Genomic DNA, 26856 nt, shown 5'->3' with positions numbered 1-26856 from the left:
TGGTTTTGCCATCTACTCCCTGTTGGATGCTAGTGCCTTTCTCCAAGAATTCCTATGTTGCCTGTATGTACGGGGCGCATTCGAAAAACGGCCAAGAAGAGTCGCTCCCTCAGAGATCCTGATAAGGCTAGTACATGAATATAGTTATTAAGCTGTTTGAGAAAACTAGGAAGAGTTCTGGATTTGGGCTTAAGCTGAATGCATGTGGAACTTCAAAGGAAAAAATGTTAAATTTGTACAGAATTTCGTAACAGGTGAGTGGGAGATAGGCTTCCTAGAGTCATCTGTGTGTATAAACCTGATTAATTTTTTTTACCCTGTGATTTAAGGGCCACTCAAGATCTGTTTGGTCATCAGAGGGATAACATCTTTGAGAGTACGCTGGACATTCTTGATTTGGAGATCATAACATTTGCAACTATATCCAGTTGCAACAGAACATTGCATCCCTTGTGAAACACATCCCAAGGACTTGTTTGTCCTCCCTGTCTGCTATTAGCTGCGCCCTTTGTTCTTGAGACCTGCAGATTGTGTGCGGAGCCTGACTCCTTTCAGTTTCTGTCAATATGACTCTTTACTTAATCTGAGAGATAGTTATTAAGCAGTGAAAGCAAAGCACTCCTCTTTGCAACGTGATCAGATCCTGCTTGTGGGGGAAACAAATTACTTGCAATTTAATGTAACATTAAAAAAAATCATTTTTTTGGGGGGGAAAATAATCTTGGTTGCCTGTTGAGCTTCCTACAAATACATGTGTCTTAGGAGCATTTAACTTGGTTTTGGGATGTTGTCCAAACACAGCTGATTGCAGAATGGGGGATTAATAGTTTAATTGTCATGAGATTTAAGACGTATGAAGTAACCTTTTCTTTCGGACATTTTTTTCCCCTGATTTGCACTGTCAGATTTTCTCTCAAAAAACATGTTTTCAGTGGATACATATTGCATCGTCTCACTCATTCAAATGTTCATTGTAGTGGTTTGAAGTAATACTTAAGGCCTATAACGTTTGGATTATGATTTACTGAGCTGTGCGTACGTACTGTAATGTGCTGCCTCAGAACATCAGTACCATGTTTACTACACTGTCACTGTTGTATAATTTTTACTAAATAAAGCTCTTAAATACTGTGCAGAGGTTAATGATCACTTAAAACTGCAGCGGTCATGCAGGATACTAGTGGGTTTTGTAGAAACCTTTCTTTAAAATAGCATTATATTAAGCATTTTGTGCACAGTTTTAATTTTGCCATCTGATTATGCAGTTTTATGTCAGTCTTACATGAAAACTCAACTGAATCCTTTTCCTTTAGAGAGCATCTGAGCTGATCCTATCACTGCAGTGTTTTTGTTGATGCTCTACATCCTGTGCATTCTTAAGTGAGAACAAGTGACTGCATTAATAGGTAAATATTTATCACTGGAGGGATTAATCTTAGTACCACCAGGTTTAAGGCAGTACGTGGTACCTTTAAAAACATATTCTAGAGTACACTGTGGCACTAAAAGCTTATAGATGAATGATGCTCACAACCCAAGCTTCAATTTATGATATGTGGGCAGCACTACTTGCCTACAAAGTGCATATTGTTGATTTAGGGCCATTTTAGTAATTTGTGCTAAACTGCTAAATTGAAGGACTAGTGACATCAGACAATCTCACTAGCCAAAAAGCAGTGCTTTCCAGGATTGGCTTAATTTCCTTTCTATCCTCCATTGACATTAGAGAATATTAAAAGCCTTTTTCTCCAAGACATGAGGAGACTGTCACACTTCTATCATCTCTTCTGTGGTTAAAGGAAATTTTTGAATTACAGGTTTTAACTGTTGTGTTTTCAGGAGGGGAGGCACTTTCTTATCTGATAGTCTTTCCCTCCCTTCCTTGGGACAAAAATGTTTGCGGAGAGTAACTTTAGTAGGAGTACAGGCAACCAAGTACTTATCACCATATGAATTTTTAATTGTAAGACATTTGTAAATAAAGGGGTTTAGAGTCATATATTAGATTTGCAACCCATCTCTTTCTAACAGAATTTCATTGAAAACCAAACAATAGCACAAGTGGCAGGTCACTTCCATTATGAACTTATTTGCACACACACACATAAAATTCTTTCTAAGCTTTCAGGGCTGAAAGCTTTCCTGCATAGTTTGTAATTATCATGTAGCTTGTAATTAAAAGTAGTGATTATTTTTTTTTTTTAATTTTGGGGAAATTAAATAAAAACGAATTAAAAGCAGATTTTGAAAGTTGTCTGGAGAACAGCATAAACCACTGTTAGGACTTCAAATCTAATGAATATGTGCCCTTTGGGACATCATTGTGAAGTCCCCCAGTCTGACAAGATGCAGAGGCTGCAACTCTCAACCTTCTGCTGGGATAGAAAATTGGGGGAAAACTGCATGGTTGCAGAAAAAGATGACTGTGGGGACAAGTGTAATAGATCAGCTGGTTTCAGATATGTATCTTCTTGTCAACAAGGAAAGTGGAACTTACATGAGTGTTGGTGCATAACAGAATGTCTTAATGTCTTTTTAATTAGGAACAGCTAAGCTAATTTTGTTTAGGACTTTTTTATTTATTTGTTTTTAAAGCTTTGTTTTACCAGTGATAGATGTATTATTTTATATTTATATCTCTGTATAAAATGTAAAAGAATATAGAATACATAGTGACCTTTATAATTATATCAGGGTAAATTTTTACTCTCCTTGCTGAGATTTCATTGAAGCGTGTTGTGTGAGCCCTCAGTCTTTCAGTGTCTAGTGTCACATTCTGTGTCAGGCATCAGAAGGTTCTCACAGAGAATGCTAAAGGAACATGCTGAAGGAACTGTATCAGCACAGAACACCGTGGTAGCAACTGCCATAGAGGAACTCAAGGCAAGAGCTGGACTAGGAGAAAATGAGTTGCTAAGAGTACTCTGATCAACCTTGAATTTAAAACTAGCTGCTTGAGGATCCAGCAAACAAAATAATTTCTTAGTTTGGAAAAGGACCGGAAAATTCAAGTCTCTATTTCAAGAGTTTTTAAAGGGCTTACCATTCAGAAAGACGCTCATGGTCCAGACTTCCTTCTAGAATGGTATGCTTTTGCAGGCAGGTACAACAATTTGTATCTCGTAATCACATGCAAAAAGACACTAGCAAAACAAAAAAAAAAGTTACTAACTGATAAAATTTTAAGATTTCAGACCAGGAGTACAAAAGCAGATTACATAAATTGTTAATTTTCAATGACAACTTAATTTAATCTGCCAAGATACCTTAAAAAATGTAGCACTAAGTGAGTAATTATAGAACATGTGGAAACATTGTTATGTTCTGTTATTAGGTCTTCTATAGCCTTTCCTTAAAGTTTCACAGTTTTTCCTAAGTGGGTTTCTATTTTTCCACTGCTCAGGCCTATTTTATTTTCTGTGGTAGATTGCTGTTTGGGTTCTTATTATATATGTTATGGCTTTGAAGATTGGAGTAGCTGGTTTTGAGTCCATAGCCAAGAATTGAAAGAGAATGTCAAAGCAAAGATCTTTCTATTCAAATCCTTTCCAAAACTCCATTTTGTTGAATTGCCCGCAAATTAATTAAGACAACAATAAAAATAGTCTATATTGTTACAGTATCTCATTACATGTTAGGACCTCCAAGTGTTTATGCATGTGTGGAAGACTACTTACAAAAATGCTCCAGTAAGAATGAAAAAATTACTCACAGATAAGTAGTTACAGAATCAGGCCCTTATCAGTCTTCTGAGTGCTTATCCTACAGAGATTTAAGACACAAATTAATCCCATTAGTTTACAGATTTTATACTTGATTCAGTTAAAAGGTGTTAAGGGATAGGAATGAGGAGGGAGTTACAGGACCACTTCTTATAACTGAAATAGGATTTTTGTCCCACTTTGTGTTTCTTGCATTGCCAACAATTGATCCTCTAGCTGAGAGTCTGGTGGAGTATTCAGTATTGTTTTACCTGCCTCAGTTTGACTCAGTATAGTGCAGAAGTAGATCACCTAGATTACCTCTGCCAGTCTTGCAACGTTGTGAATCCTCCCTGATAATTTGACTGTTACTATGATTGTATTAGCAGCTGTTTTGAATTGAAGGCTATAGACCAGGCCAAACAATTCAGTGCTGTGTGTTTATGATGTATACAACCTTATCAGATAGACTGATAGCATCACACGAAAAATTAAGTCGTTAGCGACATCAGAGGTCACCTAATACGGCCTCCTGTGCCAAGCTGGGCTAACTTTGCAGCTAGATCAGGTCGCTCAGAATGTTTTGTTCAGTTGGGGGTGGGGTTTTTTTGCAAACCAGTTTTGGTTTTCCATGGCAAGTTTGAATATAAATTACAGTGTGGAATTTATTTTTCTGTATTAAACACATGTATTTTAGCACAGTGACTAGAGAATAGATCTGTAACTGATTTTGGCACTAGAAGATGTATACTTAATATAAACTGAGCGTAGTACCCATCTGTTGCTGAAATCTTTCTCATTGCTCAGAGTGGTTCTTGAGATTTGTTTCCCCTGTGCAGATTTTTGTCTCTGAACATTTCTTTAATTGCTTTAACTCCCTATGCCTACTCCCATTCCATTGGCCCTGAGCAGGCTGAGCAGATTCTTACTATGTTTGCAATTTTAGAACAACTAGGCACCAGGTTTTCACTTTCACTTTGTATTTGCCTAATAAGGAACTTGGAGCAGCAGTAGACTGAACAATCCTAAATGTTAGAAAAAATAAACAAACCCAAGCAACAAGGCAAAGCAGAACCTCAGCAGTTTACTTTCAAGGTTAATTTCAAGTTTACATGCAAGTGAACTTGTTAGAACCTAGCCATCTGTACACTATTAGGTGTGTATTTGACAAAAAAAAAAAAAGAGAAGAAAGGTAAATAAAAAAGCTGTCAAATGACTCTTGAACATTCAAACAGCTCAAACGCTTTTTGTGTGGTAATGTTGGCACAGCTCCTAAGTGACCAGATGGAATTTTATTAACACTCAACAGGACAAGGGCTGAGATTTTGTTTCTTAACTTACTATATTTGAAACACTTGTAGAGAATGTGTCAAAAAGCTTGATAATTTTCCCTACTATGCAAAATTATACATATACCTTCCCTTAATGCAAAGATGTTGACTGCTTCAGAGGTTGTAATTTCTGTAAGGTGTGTAAGAAAAGAGATATGAGATGTATGGTAATTTAAATATTACAGCTTTTTAGTGAATTTTAAAAAGGTGTTTTTATATACACAATTACTGGTCATATTAAAAGCAGAACTTAGAAACAATCTTTTTAATAAAATAATGTATTTTTATAAGAGAGAGAAAAAAATCTAAGTGTTAAAATAACCTTGATTTCTGACATCAATAACCACTGACAGTAAGTGATGTCAGATTTCCATTTAAGGACTCTGGTAAATATATAAAACCACATGAATTTATGTGAATCCTCCTTTTCAGGCATTATCATGGGTTTATTATCAGTAAGAATATCTGAAAAATTAAAATCTTCATTGTCTCTGGTAAATCGCAGGGTGACCTTCAAATCGGGCAGCTTAAGAAGCAAAGAAAGAAAATCTGTAATACGCTGTGGACTCATTTGCCCTGTGCCTTTTAAGTGCTTAATTTCCATATGCAAAGTTTTCAGGGAACTCATGATAGCTAGAAACGTGTTGTGTTACAGATTACTGTTTCATAACATCTGACAGAAGGACACTAACAATTAGAGTTAGCGGTACTGATTTTGAGACACCCAGGTTTCTTATTCAGGCAAAATTGTCACTGTTGCTGGTGAAGGATGAGCCTGAGGGCTTTGTACAGAATTGGAACCTGTATTTGTTCAGTACCTGAAACTGGAAGCATAAGTATAGTTATGAAAGACATTGTACTGTGTACTGATATTGTATAATTTATATGTACTGACTTGCACAGTGTAGGCCAAAGACCAGATCCAGAGATTCTTGAAGTCAGTGAGAGTTTTTCTCAGCTGCTTCTTCAGTACTATTGCCAGTCCTGGAACTTTGTATCCTCAGCCTTGTATTGCCTGCTTTTAATTTATTTATTTATATATTTATTTTATTTTTGTGAAAGCCCCAGCTCTGTTTTTGCCTTTCATGTAGGAGAAGGTGATGGGCCCAGTATCATTACAAGAAGAAAAAGTAATTTTAACTTGTTTATTGAAAAAGCTAACAGTAGATTAACCTTGTTATGTAGATTAGGTATCATAGAATCATAGAATGGCTTGGGTTGGAAGGGACCTTAAAGACCATCTAGTTCCAACCCCCCTGCCATGGGCAGGGACACCTTCCAACTAGACCAAGTTGCTCAAAGCCCCATCCAGCCTGGCCTTGAACATTGCCAGGGAGGGGGCAGCCACAGCTTCTCTGGGCAACCTCTTCCAGTGCCTCACCACCCTCACAGTTAATAATTTCTTGCTTACATCTAATCTAAGTCTACCCTCTTTCAGTTTAAAACTGTTACCCCTCATCATATCACTACCCTCCCTGGTCAAGAGTCCCTCCCCAGCTTTCCTGTAGGCCCCCTTTAAGTATTGGAAAGCTGATATAAGATCTCCCTGGAGCCTTCTCTTCTCCAGGCTGAACAACCCCAACTCTCTCAGCCTGTCCTCACAGGGGAGATGCTCCAGCCCCCTGATCATCTTTGTGGCCCTCCTCTGGACCCGCTCAAGCAGGTCCATGTCTTTCTTACGCTGAAAAGTCCAGAGCTGAAAGCAGTATTGCAAGTGGGGTCTCATGAGAGTGGAGTAGAGGGGGAGAATCACCTGCCTTGACCCGCTGGCCACGCTTCTCTTGATGCAGCCCAGGATACGGTTGGCTTTCTGGGGCACACATTGCTGAGTCATATTCAGTTTTTCATCCACCAACACCTCCAAGTCCTTCTCTGCAGGGCTGTTCTCGATGCATTCTGTGCCCAGCCTGTATTTGGGCTTGGGGTTGCCCTGACCTGGATGCAGGACCTTGCATGTGGCCTTGTTGAACTTTGTGAGGTTTGCATGGCCCCACCTTTCCAGCCTGTCAAGGTCGCCCTGGATGGCCTCCCTTCCCTCCAGCGTGTCAACCACACCACACAGCTTGGTGTCACTGGCAAACTTGCTGAGGGTACACTCAATCCCACTGTCCATGTCACCAACAAAGACCGCTTGTCACTGCTCTCCACTGTATACTTCAAATCTAAATCAGTCCTGCATTATAGCATCCTGCAAACATCCATTCAGACTGACTTCTGGCATTACATATGTGTTATTTTGTTGCTTAACAAATCATATTTTGTACAGAGCTTGGAAAAAGTATAGAGATTCGGGAGCCCCATTAAATTATGAAAAAAAAAATCAGTGTTTGTTCTAATATTGTAATATATATCTATTAAATTAGTTTTTGTTCTAATATAGTAAGGGAATTAAAGGAAAATTCAAAAACATTTTAGGAAAATGTTTTCCTCTTACTTGTTTCTGTAACGTCTAGATTAGCATTTGCCGTCTGTAGTCAGTTAACTTGAATCACATGATGATCAAGACTTTTAGAGCAGTATGGTCAGACAAGATTATTCACAGTAGCGTAGGCAAAGGTCATCCCAAAGAAAAGATCAAGCTGAGAGCACTAACAATTTTAAATGTGCTGTTTCTGGACTGTACTATTTCTGTAGATTAATTTTCTTCTGTTTGTTTTCTATCACCTGTTCTCTGTTCTTGCTGTCTTGACTTGACAAGTCTCTTGCTTGCTAGATTAAAAATGCTTCAGGCAGAAATCATCTGGGGGGCAGAAGAGGAAGAGAAAAGAAAGAGGACAAAAAAGCATAATAAAACAGCTAACACATGAAAAAGACAGCCAGTAAAGAGATGCAGGCTGTACTAGTTGTATGTGTGTGTGCATATACACATAGACACATAAGCTTTTCTTTTCTATACTCCTGTATGGTTTTCTCTCTATATGTAATATAGCACTGTATGGAATGATAACATTGATTATTATTAAGGTTACCCCTTTGTTTACAAGATCCTGTTTCAGTCATTTACTGACTCTTCAGGAAGAGCTGTATTCTAGGCCAAGTGTCTGCTTTAGGCTGTAAGTTTTCATTTGCTTGGTGGGTTTTTGTTTTAGCATTAGTGAGAAACAGGTTTGGACTGTTATCTGAAGTATCAGTAGTCATTTAAGACAGTATTTTGGTCCTGTTGTTTTTTCCCCACAGAATTTTTTTAATTCTGTGCATAGGGTGGGCAGTAATCCAGGATAATCTGGTGAAGTAGACTTTCTGTTGCCTTGAGGACTGTACCTCTTCCATTGCAGTACTTGGAAGCTGTGTCATAAATTAAGGAGGGGGTGGGCATGTATAGAGAAGAATTGGTCTGACAGTTAATAGTTCAGTGTTCCCACAAAGAACTGGATCCTCCTCTCCCCTGTGACACATGGTTCTTGTAGGAAAATATGGTAGGCAATTTTTTAAACCAAATATATCGCTGGTAATCTCTTATCATAGCTCATGCTTTCTTGATGCCTGCCAGTGATGTGTCTGCTTTATAGAAGTGCTGACAGTAATTAATATCTGCACCTGAAGACTCCAAATGTGCAGTAACTCTGGAACCTTAAAATCAGGAGCTATCTCATGTTGGAAAATCCAAATTCCCACACAAGTACTTTTGACCTTAAATTTTCCAAGTTTCAGTTCTCCCATTCACTCATACAGTATATTGATTCCATCTTACCTTGTAAATACCCTGTGAAAACAAACACTATGACGTAATCTAATGATACTAACATTATAATTGCCAATGGGAAAGAAGTCATCCTTCAGAACAGCATTTTTTAATAGTATCTGGTAAATAAGACTGGAACCACCTGCCAAGAAGGAGGCTGAGAGAAGACATCAAGTAGCTGTTCTTAGACAGAACATTTGTTCTGAAAGAGATAGGGGTCCCTTGGAAAAAACCAGTATTCATCATGTGTATGACTTGGCATGCACTGTATTGTATGGCAGATATTTTACATGGTGGTTGACTGAATTCTGGAACTTTCTGCACTTTTAATACCTGACTATGCAACCTAATACCACTCTAGCAATTTTTTGTGTTTGCAGTAGATTAATGTATATACTATATGAGTTTGTGTGTGTATACACACCTGTCTCTAAAATGAAGGAATTACGGAGATCTTACAACATGGAATACATGCAACTTTTGCACAGATACATATTTTACTTACTGGGGGATTACTTTAGTAGTAGTATTTAAATCTAACAAACTTAAGGAAACTGTGACAAGTATGTGCATAACTGTGGAAAAAAAAAGGAACTTGAAAATGCCAAATGATGAGCAAAACATTACAAAATAAATCATTGAGATTGGCTTAAAAAGTCGTTATTTTGTAAAGGATAAGCCTTTGAGTTGTTTCTGTTTATTCTTGTAATACCTAGTTTGTATTTTCAAGTTGTTGGCTTTTTTCCAAACATGAGGGCTAAAAAAATTGTATATTGAGAGATGAAACCTGATATTCTCAGGTATTTGAGACTCACTAGGAATCATGACTTTGCAAATGTACCACCTAACACATGATAGTGTTGTGACAATTGACGACCTGGGAATTGCATAATTTTAAATGTTCTTGGGAGCCGGTGTGGGAGGCCACCAAACAGAACTATTAATTTTTATAGTTTGGGCTAAAAAGTCAGAATCTGGTTGACAACAGAAAGAGGCTGTTCTCTTTTGTGAACTGAGTACTGTGGCTGCGTACAGCAGCCAGTTGGTTGGCTCTTTTGTAAAGCCACTTCATTGTAGTAGCTTAAATCTTGGAAGAAACCTACTTACTTCTTGGTGGCAACTCTCTTGTCCTTCAGCACCCTGCTGAAAGAAAGGATACCTGCAGCCTGAGTTTCAGCTCCCAAGCATTCTTCACAGGAGCTGTCACATAATATCTTGCTTCAGATTGGACCTATGGGAGGCAGGAGGGATGAGGAGTGTAACACCCATCACACCCAGCAAGCAAATGTGCACAACAGCGCGCCTACACAATGTGCTCTCAGATCCTTAATAGTGTGTTTCCCTTCTTTTTTTCTAAACAACTTGTTCAGTGCATTTATCTAGAGATAGCAGTGCCCTGACCTTACTGCTTCTACACAGCATGGCTAGTAGCATAGGTTTTGACACAGTCTGTCAATATGGGAACATTTTATCTATTAAATGACATTGCATTTTTGTTAGCCAGGTGCACAGAGTAAGAAAAATCAATATACACCATGATACTCAGATACTTATCTCCTCCATTAGCTATATTCTCAGGATATAAAAAAGTTAAACCTTAACAAGACTCGCTGTTTGAAGGCTTAGGTTGTGATATACATTTTATAATTTTGTTTGGGTTCTGGCATACATCTATGCCTAAGATGTTATTTCTGTTGGTGATGCAATCTCTTCACCAGGGAGATGAGTTGGTACTTTTTTCATGTAAATACAGTAGGAAGGTTAGGAAGATTGCTACTTCTGTGCTACATTACGTGTACAGATTTCCTTGGAAGTGGTTTAGAGACTCCATATAACCTAAGTGGGCAGATAAGAACTACACAAACTCCCAAGATGCTAAAGTTAGGTTTTTGACTATCTTACAGCTTTTCTTTCTGTGTTGTTGCTGGCAGTAGCTGAAGCATCAAGGGACATTTCTGTTTGGTAAGGACATGGGGCTGGTGCCCTGCCCTGCCTTTTTTCCCCATGTGGGAAAATTGCTGCAATGAACTTTGATTTTCCTCTGTATTCAAAATTCTGATGCTGCTTTCCAGAAATGCAAGTACCCTGAATAGTAATCTGGAGAGAGAAATCAATTAGAGGTTGTCTTTAAAAAACTTTCTAAAAAGTAAGGGAAAAGGGAAAGATCTATTCAGTAGGGTGACTCTGAAGAAATTAACTGTGATATGCATGAATTTATGAAATTAATGTATTTATAAAAAGAGTCATATTAACATGTGAGAATCAAACCAGAAGACACAGAGGAAAATTACGTATTACTTAGGGTAGAGACAATAAGACATTTTTCTTCCATTCAGCACCCAAACTGTTTTTCTCTGAAATTTGACAAATCTTGATATAACACATCACTTAGGATAAAAACGGCATCTTACCTTTTTTATTATCAATTTTATAATGGAGCAGTGAATAAAGCCACTGAAGTGGATTCAGTTTTGATTGCAGACAATGTTGTGTGTTTCTTACTCACTAAGGACCCACTGAGAATTTAAAAGGCTTTTGTCTATCAGCAGTCCCAATGAGTATGCTCTGTTACGCTCTGTGTGTCTCCTGGGGTTTTGTAATATGGCTCAGTGAAGATCAGGCACCTGGAGAAAATAAACTATATGTAAATAAAATGTGCAGTTATCTGTCAATTATATGTAATTCTTCACAAATTGGTAGCCATCTTGTATATGATTTTGTCTACTACTCTTAGTAATAAGTACCAGAGAAAAGATCTTCCTGTAAACTGAGAACCGTATGTCTTCTTTAGCTGAAATAGCTACTTTTTCTATCATTAGCTGATTTTTAAATGAAATTCATCTAGTACAGATTCTCTTTATCAAACAATACATTTCCTTTTTTATTTATGAAAAAAATCTATTTCATCCTTCTTTTAGGACCTGTATTAAGCAAGACCTTTTCGGGCTTTTTGTGAATCAGTAAAAGTAGTTACGTAGATTTCACTGAATTTTTATCAGTTTCTTTGGACATTAAGGTAATTCCAGGTCTTCAGTGTTTAATTATGAAATATAAAGATACCTAAATCTGTACCACAGGGAAGTGACAAGATTCTGAAAAATCTCCTGAAATGTCATTCTTCTAGTCTAGCCTTTGCAACTCAGGATTTAAGTAATAGGGAAAGGATCATTAGGATGCAGAAACCAGTTACATCAGCTACAGATCAATATACCTTGCAATAATGCAATTATGTTTATATTAATATCTATTATTTATCTTTGACTACAGTAAAAATAATATGCAACATTATTTTCAAAAATCTCCAATTTCACCCAAGGCAAAAAAAAACAACAAAACCGAAAACAAGACAAATAAGTAGTTTTAGCTAATATCTGTTTCTGGTTATCTTTAGGGTTGATCCTTTTAATTCTGCTTACAGCCATGTTATTGAGGGAGTTCGGAAACAGTAAGAAAAAACAACCCAAAACACCACACCACTCTTTTTTGCTTAAAATTAACCAGAATTTTACAGCAAAATGAAAATTTTGCATTGGCAAGAGATTCCAACTGAATGCTGGCTGATGCTGCTTTGTTTAGGTTTCTATCCTGATTTTAAATACAAACTAAGTAGTTGTTAGCATGTATAGGCTGACCTGATAATTACAAAAAATAATTAGGTAGGTTACTGCTCAGGTGGCAATGAGTCATAGTGTGTCAGTATTTTCAGGTAATAAAAATGAAGCTCTGTGAGAGATTGAGGTGTCAGAAGAACAGATGCTGAAGCTAATGGATAAATGAAAGAGTAACAAGTCTCTAAGACCAGATGGTATATATCTAAGATTCAGCAAGTGTTTAAGAATGAAGCAGCTGAACTGTGACAAAAATAAGCAGTCTCATTATAATTAGTTACTATGCTAGAAAAGTAGAGCAAATGTACCTAAGTTAAAAAGAGGTTGCAGCAGGCGCCCTGCAGTAAATGATCTATCAGTATTTCCCTAGATTTAGTAAAATCATCTGAAAAAAAGGTTAACCCACCTCAATGAACATGATAGGACAGGAAAAAAAAGTCAGAATTTCTGTTAAAAAAAGGGAAAAAAAAAAAATAGTTCCTCCCTGATTAAGATGTCTGGTTTTATGGTTTTAAGTGTTAATCTGGTTTAGGGCCAGGATCAGCCTCAGGACCTGTTCATCAGATGTAGCTGATAACGCAAGAATTACCTTACTGGCCGTGGAGAAACCGCAAAATCCAAAATCTTTTCCAGCTTGTTGGATCCAAACCGATGGCCCAGTGAAGTCCAAACACATCTGGGGAGATTTGTTTGGCCATCTTCTTTTCTGGGTGAACCAGAGCACTGAGGTGCAATGTGACGATGCAAATATGGCCCACCTTTAGCCAAAAGTCAGTGCACCCAATTGTCCTATTTCTGACAGTGAATGACCAGTAGCTGATGTCTGGGAATACATTGGGCCCAACAGGGACAGGAGGTGGGCAAGTACAGGGTGGTATTCTCCCAACTTCCAGTAATCTGACGTTTAGGAATTTCCTAATCCAGAAGTTTTATGCATATCATAGTATTAATAGTGATGTATGGACTTTAATTTCCTCATATTTTTTTTCCTAATGGAATAAATTAAATTAATCTGTTTATAGTTCCAGCCTCTTAGTAGTTCCACAGTTTCATTATGTGTAGTGTGAAAATATACTTTGTTTTCTTTAAGTTTGATGCTTGATAATTTCATTTTGGTATTCTAGTTGTTGCATTAGGAGAAACAGTAAATACTAGCTTTCTTTTCATTACCATAGTCCTATTCATGATTCCATAAATCTAGATAATTTTTTGCCCTCAGTCATCTTTTTTTCAGAATTTTTTTTTCCTGGAGTTCTTGCCTATTTAACTTCTTGAGGAGAAGTTGCTCCTTACATTTGCTCGGCCATATCTGTGACTTTTCTAGTTCTGCAGCGTGTCATTTGCATCACGAGGTGCCTGGAGCTGGTTGCAGCATTAAAAATGTGGGTGTATAGTAATAATTTTACAGTGGCAAAATAGTTTTCTATTTTCTGTTCATTTCCCAACAAAGCTGTTGATCTTTGAATTGTCATAGACTATTTAGGCTGGTCTGTCCTTACCAGGTCTCCTGGTTGCACGTGCTCAGGCAGTTTAGATGACCTCCTGCTGGGTGGGGATAGCACCAGGCTGCCAGCACACATCTTGCATTGCAGCAGAGCAGAACAGCACCCTGCGGCTCATGCTACACCCATGCGCCCTGGAGAAGTGCTGTGGCTTTCCAGAGACTCAAGGGAACAGGGGTGCTTCAGACTGGCCAGTCCACTCGTGGCATAACTTATAGAAGGAACATCTCTAAGGACCAAAGAGGAATCCTGTGGTGGGTTGTTGTTTGGAAAGGTTACATACAAGAGCACCAGCGCAGCCGGAAGTTTCTTGTTTAAATGATGCTAAATGAAAAGAGCCACCTGCAGGTATAACCAGCATGGCTACAGCACCTGTGCCTGTTTGTCAGCTTTTGGAAATGTGTTTCTCTGTGCCTGGAGATCCTTCTCTGACATTACTGACTGAACAACACTTGCAGAACAGAGCCTGTTACTCTCAGGTGGGCTAAATTTCCACATCAACCAGGCACAAGAGTGCCTGGTAAGGAAAAAGGGCAATTGCGTACTTTAATGACCAGCACCTCTGTCTCCAAGCTCTCACCTGCAATGCCATTGTGTAGCAAAGAAGCAAGGTGGAGCAAAGGTTCACATAGCAAATGCAGATCCATCTCCTGTCTGTGCCAGGCAATTGCTAATTCAGTCTGTGTGTATGTTAGTTGTGGGTCACATAGACGTTGTCCCAGCTGTGTCCTGGCAGCACATATAACACCACATTCACAAGGACCCACTATCAGCCAGGTCCATCTGTTTGTCATTCTTGAGAAGAGTAAAATGCTGTGGGAATACATTGAGTAACACTAGACTTTCTCTGCTATTAGAGGAGCACTGTTACTTCTATTATTTTTAGGAGACAATAGCCAGCTAAGTTTCTCCTCACATTACCTTTCAAAAATTAATTCTTTACCACCAGCCTCTGACAGCATACATCTACTTCCTGATCAGATGCCAAGTTTCAACTTTTCCTGGCTGGGCTAAGAACAGAGAGTTGTTTCTAATGACAGATTTGGATGGTTTGACAGAAAACACTGTACACTTGGGAGCACTTCAGGGCAGCTGCCGCTAAGAAAGGAGGGAAGGGAGTATTTTTTGGCAATGGCCTAAATATGAGGACAAAGTTCTTTTGTCCTCAATAAACTGTGTATATTTTGGATATTTTCCATGTCTAGGAAGATAAACTGTTGTATGGGACTAGGTATCTTCTGACAAGGTAACCAAGGGGAAGCATCTTAGCTTTTCCTTCTGTAGATTCAAGAAGGACCCATCCTGTGCATTCCTCCCAGCTTATTCAATGTCCTGGGAACTAATGGGCTCTGATAATTTTGGGCCAATCTTCTATGCTTTCTTTGGGGAAGAGGCATCTGGGGTCATTGAAGACCAAAGGCATGCTACAGATCTCACAGGTTGCTGGGCTTCCTGCTGCAAAAAGGGACTCAGACCAAATATACCTACTCTTCAGGCAGCCAGCCTCAGAATCAACAAACCTCCACCCCTCCCCAGGCACCGACACCTCCCCGTGGGAGGTTATCAAGGTTGGGGAAACAACTTGCGATGTAGGTGTTATATACTGCAGGGCTCCTCAGGCACCACTGAATATAGTTGTGCATGGGGTGCTCTGCTGGTGGCATAGGGTCTGCATTAGAGTAGAAACACAGATGGTATTGGAAGGGAAGTGAAGAATGTGGAATAAGGATGGCTTGGGAGCTGGATGATGGCCTAAATGGATTATATGTCTGATCTTTGTGTCAGTTCATAGGTTCTCAAATAATAAAACCTCAGAATACACTTTCAGTGAAAAACAGCTGTGGTGACTCAGTGGTGGATTTTCGATATACATTAGTTTGTATTGAAATCCTAGGACGTTAAAAGTCCATACAAGAAAATTAAGTGATTTCTGAAAACTAGTCCATGTAGACACTCACAGTAAAATTTTAACATTTATGCCATTATAAGACAAGGAGACCCATAAAAGGGTGTGGTTCCTTCTGCTCAGTTTGATGTCTCACTGTTTCCTGAGACAGTGAAACAGACTCGGAAGGCTCTGAGGCTAATGCAGCCACCTGTAGTAGCAGAACTGTTTGAACTTCTTTTCTTATCTGATCAGCCTGTTTCAGTACAACTCATTTCAATATCTATTAATTTTGAATTCTTTATACGTTGAGTTGCATGTATAATGTAATAGTCCCTGTAATAACAATGGTATACTAGGTGTCAATCAAAAGATACAGGAAATGTGAATGTTATGTTCAAACAAAGTCTTATTTTTTAAGAGAATATTTATACTGGAAAAAGATCACAAAATATATAAAAATAAACTGTCCAGACAAAAGCTATCTATCTAAATGCTCAGCTAAAACATTCAAAATAGATTTTTAATGTCAGTCTTAGAAGATAGCTTTGGAACATTACTAGCCTTATTTTCACCTTTACCATCCTGATCTTGCCCCCTCAGATCTTCCCAACTAATGTGAGCTTTCACATGACCTTGCATATTGACAGAATCTACTTATTCACATTTCCCTGACACTCAGCCAAAAAGATTCCTTATATTGTTTTTATCCAATGGGTTTTATCTCTGAGAATCTGATCAGCCTATGCAGTGAACAAGCCTACTGGAAACAGCTTCTGTAGAAAGAGAGGAATAGACACAAATAAGCAGGAGATGATCACAAGAAAACAACGGGAATTTTGTACATGGAAGACAAGCATCTGCAGCTTCTTCCCTAAATGACAGGTTCAGGGCAACTGTGAAACTGCAGAAGTCAGGAAGCCTTGTGTGATTATATGGTGAGAGCCTGCTGGAACACTGCACCCCTTCCTCTGAACACTCCTGTCAGTGTCATCTCAAGCTGTAAGGTTTTCAGAACAGCAAAAGAAGAAAAAAAAAAAAAAACCAAAACAACAACAAAACCTCTGAATCTCTTTAAGATGCAATTGCATATGTCCAAGATTCTCAGGTTTCAGAAGTAAATGTGTCTTTCAAGGTACTGACCCTGTTTAGAAAGGGGAAAGCCCGGGCTTTGACAGAAGGAGTCAAAGTGGGCAAATAAAGTCTTTCCTGAAGGGTGTTTTTCCCCCTCTGTGCCTGTGGCCTTCTGACATTGTGCCAAGAGGTCTGCTGTTTCTACAGTATTCCTACTTACGATTTCTTCTTTTGCACAGAAGGAGTAGTAAGTCTCAAGCTGCAATAAGTTTAGAGTTGTAGGCTTGTAGAAAATCAAGAATTATTGTAATTTATTTTAGAAACACACTTTATGCATATGGTTTCTAATTTAATTTCTATTATTATTTCAAAAGTACTTAGAGTGTCCAGTCATATCTAGTTACATGACAATGTGGCACATATTGCAACATAGTTTTGTAAAACATTTTAAAAGTAACATGGTATACCATAGCCACATGTGTCCGTTGATTCTTAAATGTGTTTCTAAAGTTGAAGTTAAACGTCCTTTTATGTCAGTGGGATGTGCACATGCTTGGTACCATGAAAAATGTAGTTACTTAACATGGCATGAGCAGAAAGGGGAGGTGGGAGAAAAGACTGAGGAGACCTTGCTGACTCTATTGAAGGTTCTGATGTGGCATGGAGTGGAAGAAATTGCAATTATTTGAGGTAAAGCACTCATCTTTTTGCACAATAAAATGAAATAATATGTGGGAACTTGTGATTTATTTGGCACATATAAGGCAGAAGAGGCTATAAGAGACAAAGAAAGACTGGGTGTGCTCTCCAATAACAGTAGCCTCTCTCTATAGTCTGCAAAAACTGATGTGAAGGTGAATTTCTTACCTATGCATTTTCTTCCTCAGATTGTGGGAACCCCTTGTTTTTACATATATATATATAGTAGATTTAATCCCCTGACTATGAATGGTTGCTACAGTTTCAAAGCAAGGTGTGTGGGTATACAGGGAGATGAGCTACCTGTAGGAGGGAAGAAGATTAGTGCTATATTAGCAGAAAACTGAAGAGAGGAATATGAGAGGGAGGTGGATGAGGAAAGAGGAGGTAGAGCGCACAACGTTAAGTTGTAGTACTGAGGCTGGTCATTGGGTACTCTGCACCTGTGTCTGTTGACAAATTCCAGTGATATTTCCTGAATAATTTATGTAAGCAATGAGACTTTTCAGTGCATGTTCAACTCTACTGTTGGTTAAGTATCATTCAATATATGTGCTGCAGTAAGCCTGCTAGACCATAACGTAAGTCAGTACAAGGGAAAATGATAAATATTTTTTGTTTGTTTTGTTAGTAACTTTCGCTTGTTCCAGATGTCGTCAGCTCAGCATGGTGAGGAGAGATGGTAGGGAGGCAGGTTTGAGATCTCAAGGAGCACAACCAAGTGCAGATGCCCCAATACTGTAAGCTGCTGGCTCTCCGCATTTAGGAGTAATAGGATTGTTGGCTATAGTGTAGCTAAGAACATGTTGATTACCGAATAGACAAACTAACTGCCTGATAAAAAATTTCCTGACAAATTTCATACCTAAATACTAAGCACTTCAAAAAATGAAGCATCTTACCTTTATCTAGATGGGATATAGGGCTGCAAAAGCATATACTAATAAAAAATGGAGGTGGGACAAAAGCCACAGCTTTGGCTGAGAAGCAGAGCAGCTCCAGGAAGAGCGAGATTCCACCCTCTCCATGGGATGCCTGCTGTGTCTCCACTGGGCCACCAGTGCCTCAAAGACACATAAAGGGAGCATAAAGGGAAATTCTTGCCACGCCTCCTTTCCTTTGCACCATCACATATGTGGGCAAGAGAAGAGGAGGCAAAGCACAGCAGCTGCCAACTCACCTATGAAGGGGGCTTCCTACATTGGTGTGAAGCTCTAAGGCAGCACTTGCTGCCTTTCAGGCTTAGAAGATATCAGTGACGAATTGCAAAGAAACTGTACCTACGGTTCAGTAGGGCTTGGGTCAAGGCTTTTTGATTGGTCACTGGGGAACAAGAGACAACTAGGCACTATTTGTTTTGAGTCTTTCTGCTTACTCAGAGTTGGCATGGAAACTGAATCACCACTCATTTTTTTGAAAGGGTAGTCCGTTCAGAGTGAGGTTAGTCATCAGCAGGCAAACCAAAGAGATTCAGGCTGCAGCTGTTAACACTTATACCTTGCTTGTGAATAGAGAGGATATTCAAAACAGTAGCAGTCACATTACCCCAACTTTTACAGGAAAAAAGGTGCATCTATTGAGAATTCTATTATGAGATTTGGATATTGTTTTGTTCTTTTAAAGAGGGAAGAGTTATTTAATTATCTGAAATCCACAACAGAACTTGTTTGTTTCTAGAAAATGCCTTATGGTTTTATGGATCAGTTGAATTTAAAGAGTTAACACAGTTCATATAAACAGTGGTGCTTATAACATTGTGGTGGAAAATGGCATACTACTTAAAAGGCTATAAGCTTAGCACTAGGGATCTGTGAACGTCTAGCCAAGATGGAAGCCTACACAGTATGCAGAAAATGGCATTTTCAATTACTTTCCCTTTATTGATTAAAAAAACTCAAGATGTGCTTATTCCCGTCATATTTTTTCCCCACACACAAGGATAGACGCAAAGAAACGGCTGCTGGTTTTCTGCACCACCTAGGCTGGGAGAATATCAATGGCTAAATTGGTGTTCAGTGGCATTTCATAAAGTGCCTGCTGGCATCCTGTTCTCAGATGCAGAATGATAAATGTATATTTAAATTTGAAAAGCTTAATTTTGTCTATAACCTATGACTCCTGGATTTTTGTATCCTCAGAATACAGACCATCCATGACTTCCTAATTGATACAGGATCTTGTTTAGTTTACAGTAACTATTTAAGTTCAAGACTATAATGCTGTTACCAAATTGATGAGGACACTGATTTATCTTTTCTTTGTGTTTAAGCAGATAATCTAAGTGATGCCCTGAAAAAGCTGAAGATAACAGCCACTGACAGCACAGCAGATAGCTTGGAGGGATGCTTGGACTGTCTGCTTCAAGCTCTGGCACAAAACAGTAAGTTGTATGGATTCAGTTCCCTTTCTCTCCGTTTCAGTTCCCTGAAAGTTCCCTTTCAAATTTTAGATCGTATAATGAGATCAGTGAATTAAAATGGAGGTAGTAAAATGTGGCACAATGACTCAAGGAGTAGGCTGCTGGATTGGCTGTTCTGGGTTTCATTTTTATTAACCCATATCTGTAACATTCAGGTAGCATCAAAGACAGTGACAGTAAATACCTGGATATATGGAAGAACTCATTTTGCAATATGATGAAGTAGCACAATTATTTGTCCAGTTGATCACTCAAGAAACAAAGAACAGGGATGGACAAATAAGCCTGATAGGGTGGGGAGAGGGATATGGGAGCTACTTGCTAATTCTGGTTAAAAGAGCCTAGTTTCCTATTTGTAATGTATTTTTCTTCATACTTCTGATCACCTATTTCTTATTTCCAGTAGTTGCAATTAGCAGAAATAGGCTGGATATCCAGAGATGGTCCAAATTTGACATGTGGTATGATAACAAAAATAACTTAAGAATGGAACAAGATGTCTTTTTCACCAAAAGCTGTGGAATGTGTGTCCCCACCCACAGTAGGCAGAAAGGTATGGTAAATGAAGATGACAGCTTATAAGACTTCTCCAAGTTTAATTTTCTTAGCGCTTCAGATGGTGGCAGAAGAAAAATCTGTGTAAAATTTCGGGTTGAAAAACTTGTCAGGATATTTACAACCCATGATTAGAAATTATTTATTTAAAAAAAAAAAGTTAGTTCTTTGTAAATATCAATACACTCAAAAGTGCATACTATTAACAAGTCTTGTTTCTTTCCTGTGATAGTATTCTATAAATCTATAAATCACAGCCTTTTGGTTTAGTTGGTGTAAAATACTTCATGAGGTTTTTCACAAAAATAAGCACCATCCATATCAAATCAAATATGGATTATAACAGTCTCTGTATTTAATGGTAGTGGGGTTTTAATTCTGATTATTTTGCAAGGAGATGTCAGCCAGGAAATAATAAAATATTTGGGGTTTAGATCAACTCATTTTTTGAAGATACTGAATCGTTTTTCTTACAGGTTAATTATAAGGTATACACAGTACTTTAATACAGCTTCCAATTTGATTTGGTATTTCCAGTACTTTTAAGTCTAATACTTAAATGATAAGTACTAAAAAGAAGATTGTATGAAAAATTACAAAGTACTTAGTGTAAATAACAGAGTTTACCATTTTGCCTATGAAAGTCACATAGCTATGACGCAGAACAAGTTTGGCAGATGCAATGTAATTTTGACTAATGTACAGCAAACTTACTGGTGCTTTCTTGCAGTCAGATGACTCTCTTCCGTCTCAGTCTAGGGCTTTCTCTTCCTTCCAAAGTCTTTTATCTTCTAGTCTTGTAGCTGCCAGATTGGATAAGCACTTTATTAGGGTTTTGACCCCTCTGTTTTGGGCAGTTTCACAAAATTCAGCTATAATCCCTCCACCATGTTCTTTGCATGTAAGTCAGTAACATGAATATAACCCTGCTGAGCTGCCATATGATATACATCTCCACGTATTTTCAGTTGTCCAAGACTGAGGTCAACTAAAATAACTCAGTGAAAATTGGATGGGTTAGGTGGGACAGTTTTTCAACAGCTTGCTGGTGTTGTAGGACCCTGTATATCAGTTCCCTTTCAAGTGAATTAGGGCACTTTGATACCTAAGTTTTGCTGAGTCTCTTTGGACAAGAGGCTTTAGTTCTCAGGATAGTCTGATGATTTGGAAAAAAAAGAAATTATCGTAGAAGACAGGTTTCTGTTTTGGAATAAATTTGTGAGAAAAGCCGTACATTCAAAAGAATTCAGAGATTATGAGGTAAAGTGCATGTAATAGATTGATCCAACAAGTAGATATAGAATTGGCTGTCTAAACTCTGCAGTTATTACTGCTGAGTTATTACTGAGCTACTGATATATTATGACTGTCCTTGCTTTGACCAACCAACGAATGTCCTTTCTCATAATTCTCATGTATCCAGTTAACATCTTAATATGGATTTTATTTATTTATTTTCAATTAGTGTTTATTATCATATATATGAGATATATATGATATAATATAGATACAGGATATACACTGTACCTCTGTGTCTATGTATAAATTATTATATAATAATAATTAGAAATCAGATTGTTTATATAAAACTACATTTTAATTGTAACACAAATAATTTAAATAACATTTCTGATATGATTATTCTGCTCTCCTTTAGTATATTCCCATGTGTATGATTATATTAATGAAGTATACATTCTGATTATAGTTCAGTAAATCATCAGATTAGAGTAACACTAGAAAAATAAGCCATGCAAGGAATAGAGTTTATTTTAAGAGAATTTTATAGGACTGTGATTTCACTGGGAGTTCATAGTGGTATTGTGAGTCATGGAACTTAAAGTTTAATTCACTTCATTAAGACTTGGAGATAAAAACATTATTTTATCATATATAAAATTTAATATATTATTAATACACTAATGCAACCCACTTCCATCTGCTGCTAGCCAAAACCAGCAGTTAAACCCAGTGTTAATACAACACTGAGATTTTTAACAAAGGAAATAATCATTTCTACAACTTCAATTTGGGCACATTGCGTGAACCTGTGAATGTTTTGGAGACCATTACACTGCTTTTAATTGCTAACTGCATGCATGCAGCATAGAGTTGTGGTTGTTGTGGAAACATGAGTTAAATTCCTTGGTCTCTAACAATGCAGTGGCAATTATAGTTCCATTTACTTTGCATACAGTCTTTTAACTTTTCATTATATTAAAACATTACAAACTACTTTCTTCCTATATTGTCTACTATATAGGAAGGGATGGCAAAGTTATGATGAATATTGTAGCTTTTAATTATTTTTATGTAATCTACTGCTTTTTCTTTTGTTTTTTACACTCCTGATAGTTGATCTTTTGATAATCCCAGACAGGCTGTAGTGCCCTGGAACATGATACTTCTTGTCTGGGTTTACGAGCTGTTCTGCCATTTGTCACACCAATCAAATTAAGGTGTATGCACCCACATGTGCTGTACTGCACAAGGGTGAATCAAATAATTTGCCGAATGTGGTAACTGCTGGTAAATATTTGGCAAGCCAAATTCAAATGTTTGTCCTGGGACATAGTTGTATAGTCCTTTGCATCTGAGACCTGGGTCTTAAAATCCTGTACAGTTGGTTTCTTTAGGAGACATTGTTTGGAGAGATGTATATTTATGCAGATATTTTAGTTCTTACCTGTCTGCAGCACTTCTGGCTGAGGCCAGTCATATATGAACTAGCTTGAGGCACTAGATAAAACTGAGGACTTTAGGATGAAAGAGGAATAAGAGATAAGCAAGCATTAGAAATGCTTTAGAATAATAAGAGCATACCTGATTTTGTGTGGACTTTCTTTAGCATTCCCAGTGAAGTCAACTGGTGTAGCTGGGGACTTTCCACCCATAAAGCCTGCAGTAATGAAGATGTGCAGTAACATTAGCCTAGATTCCTAGCTAATGTAAGTTGGCACATCTCCTTTCAGCTCTGTGGTTCTACCTCATTCATGGAAGCTGAAATTCTGTCCACCTTCTGAAAGGAAAACATGAGTGCTTGATCTCTCTCCACCTGCCAGCATTCACCATCTCTAGACTGCTAAACTTCCCAGAATTTCTATTTTTAAAGGAAGGCTGTGGTGCATGTTTCATAAGCAATATTAGCAACGAAGAAATAAAGTCAGCATACAGTGAAAAAAATACTGGCTTCTACTAAATCAGGAGGTGGAATTCATATATCGCATGTGTTTCTTTCAAAAACTATGTTAAACCAAATTACTCCATTGTCTGCTCCATAGAATTTGGATTCTTTCTATATAGACACAGTTTGATATGTTACTGTCAAGAACGAATTTTGCTGATTTGGAAGCGGACTGTTCGGAGTAGCACGGAGCGTAGAATGAGTGACCTTGACAGGCTGGAGAGGTGAGGCCATGCAAACCTCACAAAGTTCAACAAGGCCACATGCAAGGTCCTGCACCCAGGTCAGGGCAACCCCAAGCCCAAATACAGGCTGGGCACAGAATGCATCGAGAACAGCCCTGCAGAGAAGGACTTGGAGGTGTTGGTGGATGAAAAACTGAATATGACTCAGCAATGTGTGCCCCAGAAAGCCAACTGTATCCTGGGCTGCATCAAGAGAAGCATGGCCAGCAAGTCAAGGGAGGTGATTCTCCCCCTCTACTCTGCTCTGGTGAGACCCCAACTGCAGTGCTGCATTTAGCTCTGGACTTTTCAGCGTAAGAAAGACATGGACCTGCTTGAGCAGGTCCAGAGGAGGGCCACAAAGATGATCAGGGGGCTGGAGCACCTCCCCTATGAGGACAGGCTGAGAGAGTTGGGGTTGTTCAGCCTGGAGAAGAGAAGGCTCCAGGGAGATCTTATATCAGCTTTCCAATACTTAAAGGGGGCCTACAGGAAAGCTGGGGAGGGACTCTTGACCAGGGAGGGTAGTGATTTGATGAGGGGTAACAGTTTGAAACTGAAAGAGGATAGATTTAGATTAGATATAAGCAAGAAATTATTAACTGTGAGGGTGGTGAGGCACTGGAAGAGGTTGCCTAGAGAAGCTGGGGATGCCCCCTCCGTGGAGGTGTTTAGGGCCATGTGGGATGGGGCTTTGAGCTGCTTTTTAATAATGTGTGCAACGAAGAAAAGAATTGAAGTCTGAGGAAAAATCCACAGGGGGCAATTGCAGGAAGGAGAGCTCTGGTAGGTGAATCCAGATGCATTTTTCTCAGAGAAATGCAGTTGTGTCACCTCCCTGTGCTCATTGCAGAAAGGTGAGCGCGTTCCCTCCTCCTGTGCTTCAGGCTGCCCTCTGACTAACACTCAAATGTTGCATACTTATGTGCAGCCTCCAGCCATCTACCTCAAGGTCTTAGCCATAGTTATGAAAGCTGTGTATTTGCTCTGATATTTTTGCTAAGTTTCTGTCATATTTAGCAACTTTGGAATTCAAGGGTGTTTTGTGTGGTGATTTTTTTCCTAATGACAACTTACAGAGGGACATTCTCGGAAATCTCATTCTTCCCCTACGTAGAAGTGGTACTGAAAGTTACACTAAAGATGCAAGGGAGGCATATTTGCTTTCCTTACCAACAGAAATTCTCAGTGCAAATACATAGAAAAATGATGGTATTAAACACCAGCTCCAGTGGCATCATTAGACTTGGTATATTACTGAATTTTGTTATTTTTTGAATAATAGCAAACAGCTGAACATTACAAGCTCAAGTTACTTTCTGTTTTGGAACCAAAACCTATCTTGTGAAAAAGAAAACAATTATTGGTTTCAAGAGTTTTGTTCTAAAAGCACAGCATTACGTGTTTTACTGTCATCATTCAAAGAACATAGTAGTTAGAACTGAACTAGTTACATGTAGAAAAAGATCTGTGAGACAATGGTACAACTTCCTCTATTTATGATTTTATCGGTTCAGATATTTTCAATTTAAGCCTTAATCAATGGCAGGCTAAACTAACATAAAAATATGACAGCTTAACATATGCTTTGCAGCTTGGAATCTTATTTAAAAAAAAAAAAAAACTTGTCAAAAGGATGAGTAAAGCACTTATGCACTGGAGAAAAGTATTTTTAAAGATCATATGCTTACATTTTTGGAAAGAAGTAGTAAATGCCTTTTTTTTTATCTCACACCCAAAGAAAAAATATGGTATGTACTATTGGATTTTAGGAATAATGGTAATTGCATTGTATAGGGAAATACAACAGAGAACAATATTTGCCATCATTTTATATTAACATATGCAGGTTTATACCTATTAAGAGCAATCTCATAAATACTGCGTCCACCAAAAAAGTGCAATTATCCTAAGATCCTGAAATAGAGGTCTGCGAGAAAGGACTGCCTGAGAAAAAGGAAACAAGAAAGAAATAGAGGTAATTATTGCAGTAACAAAAAAAAAAAAATGTTATTGCTAGTCCAGACATGCTGCGTTTCAGATACAAGAGGTTATAGCAGGCATAAATAACCCAATTTTGACAGATGAGAAATCTGTAAATCTGCTGAGAATGTTATTTTTGGCTCCAATGTACTCAGTGTAAGAGGCTGAAAATGCCCACTAATCCCAGCCTTCAGCACCTGGCTCTGAAAAATGTTAGACATGTAATTGAAGTGCAAAGGCTAGCACATGCATTTGAAACAATTTTTTTACATATACATTTTGGGAGGCTAAGAGTATGAGTTTACAAGTTTGTGTGTAAAAATGGTTAAGCAAAATCACACCAATAAAGATAACCTTAAGTGAGAGGGCAGGGCCCCAGTTTTGAAAGGGATTTAGGAATTTTGGAAATCTCTTACTGTTCAAAGAAGGTTTAAAATAATGCATTTTGCCTTGAAAATGTGGTTGGCTAAGATTCCTATTTTCTATTTGTTGAGCTATGCTGATACCTGGTAACACAAGGAACATTCAAATGACCCATGAAAATTTTAAATTCATGTTTGAAACTGGAAATTTCAGCATTATTCTATGGCTTCTTTGGCATGTCCTTTTTCTCCCCACAATGAACACAGTTGCTTTGTGCTATTTTCTTTTGCCCCAAAAGATATTTTGACTACATACTGTAGCCATGTTTTGTTTTCTTTTGAATATACACTCTGTGTTGTATCAGAGAAAATTAAATTATGTTACACACTTCCTGGGCAGCTGTTAGCAAGCCTTTGCCATCACGTCCTGCTGTTTCAGCTTCATGGTGTTGAGATCATGCGCTCAGCCCTCCTACCTAAAGCTTCTGTTCAGGTTTTCTCTTGAAAGTCACCAGTGGGTTTTCTGAGATGTGTTGGTTCCTATTTGATGGTATCACAGAGGAGGATGTGTTAGCATCTGGAGTGCTTAAGAAAATGTTGGATTTCTGCAGAGACGGCAGATTTCTCACATTCCTTCATTGGTGTTG

The 26856-nt window shown here is 38.2% G+C and overlaps 1 protein-coding gene across 1 annotated transcript in view; it reads left to right on the top strand.

The window, feature by feature from the left end:
* The first annotated feature begins 202 nt into the window (after positions 1-202).
* The window catches only part of RAP1GDS1 (Rap1 GTPase-GDP dissociation stimulator 1), an 82957-nt gene continuing 56303 nt past the window's right edge, over positions 203-26856 (top strand). Inside the window, exons 1-2 of the mRNA XM_086464799.1 lie at positions 203-254; positions 19755-19862. Of these exons, the coding sequence (XP_086320925.1) occupies positions 203-254; positions 19755-19862 (160 nt within the window). The remainder of the gene's footprint in view (positions 255-19754; positions 19863-26856) is intronic.

Source organism: Leptosomus discolor, chromosome 4 (genome assembly GCF_034619465.1).
Source record: "Leptosomus discolor isolate bLepDis1 chromosome 4, bLepDis1.hap2, whole genome shotgun sequence".
In the NCBI taxonomy this organism is placed as follows: domain Eukaryota; kingdom Metazoa; phylum Chordata; class Aves; order Leptosomiformes; family Leptosomidae; genus Leptosomus; species Leptosomus discolor.
The sequence above is the reverse complement of the archived record's forward strand: the minus strand, read 5'-3'. Positions and strand labels throughout refer to the sequence as shown.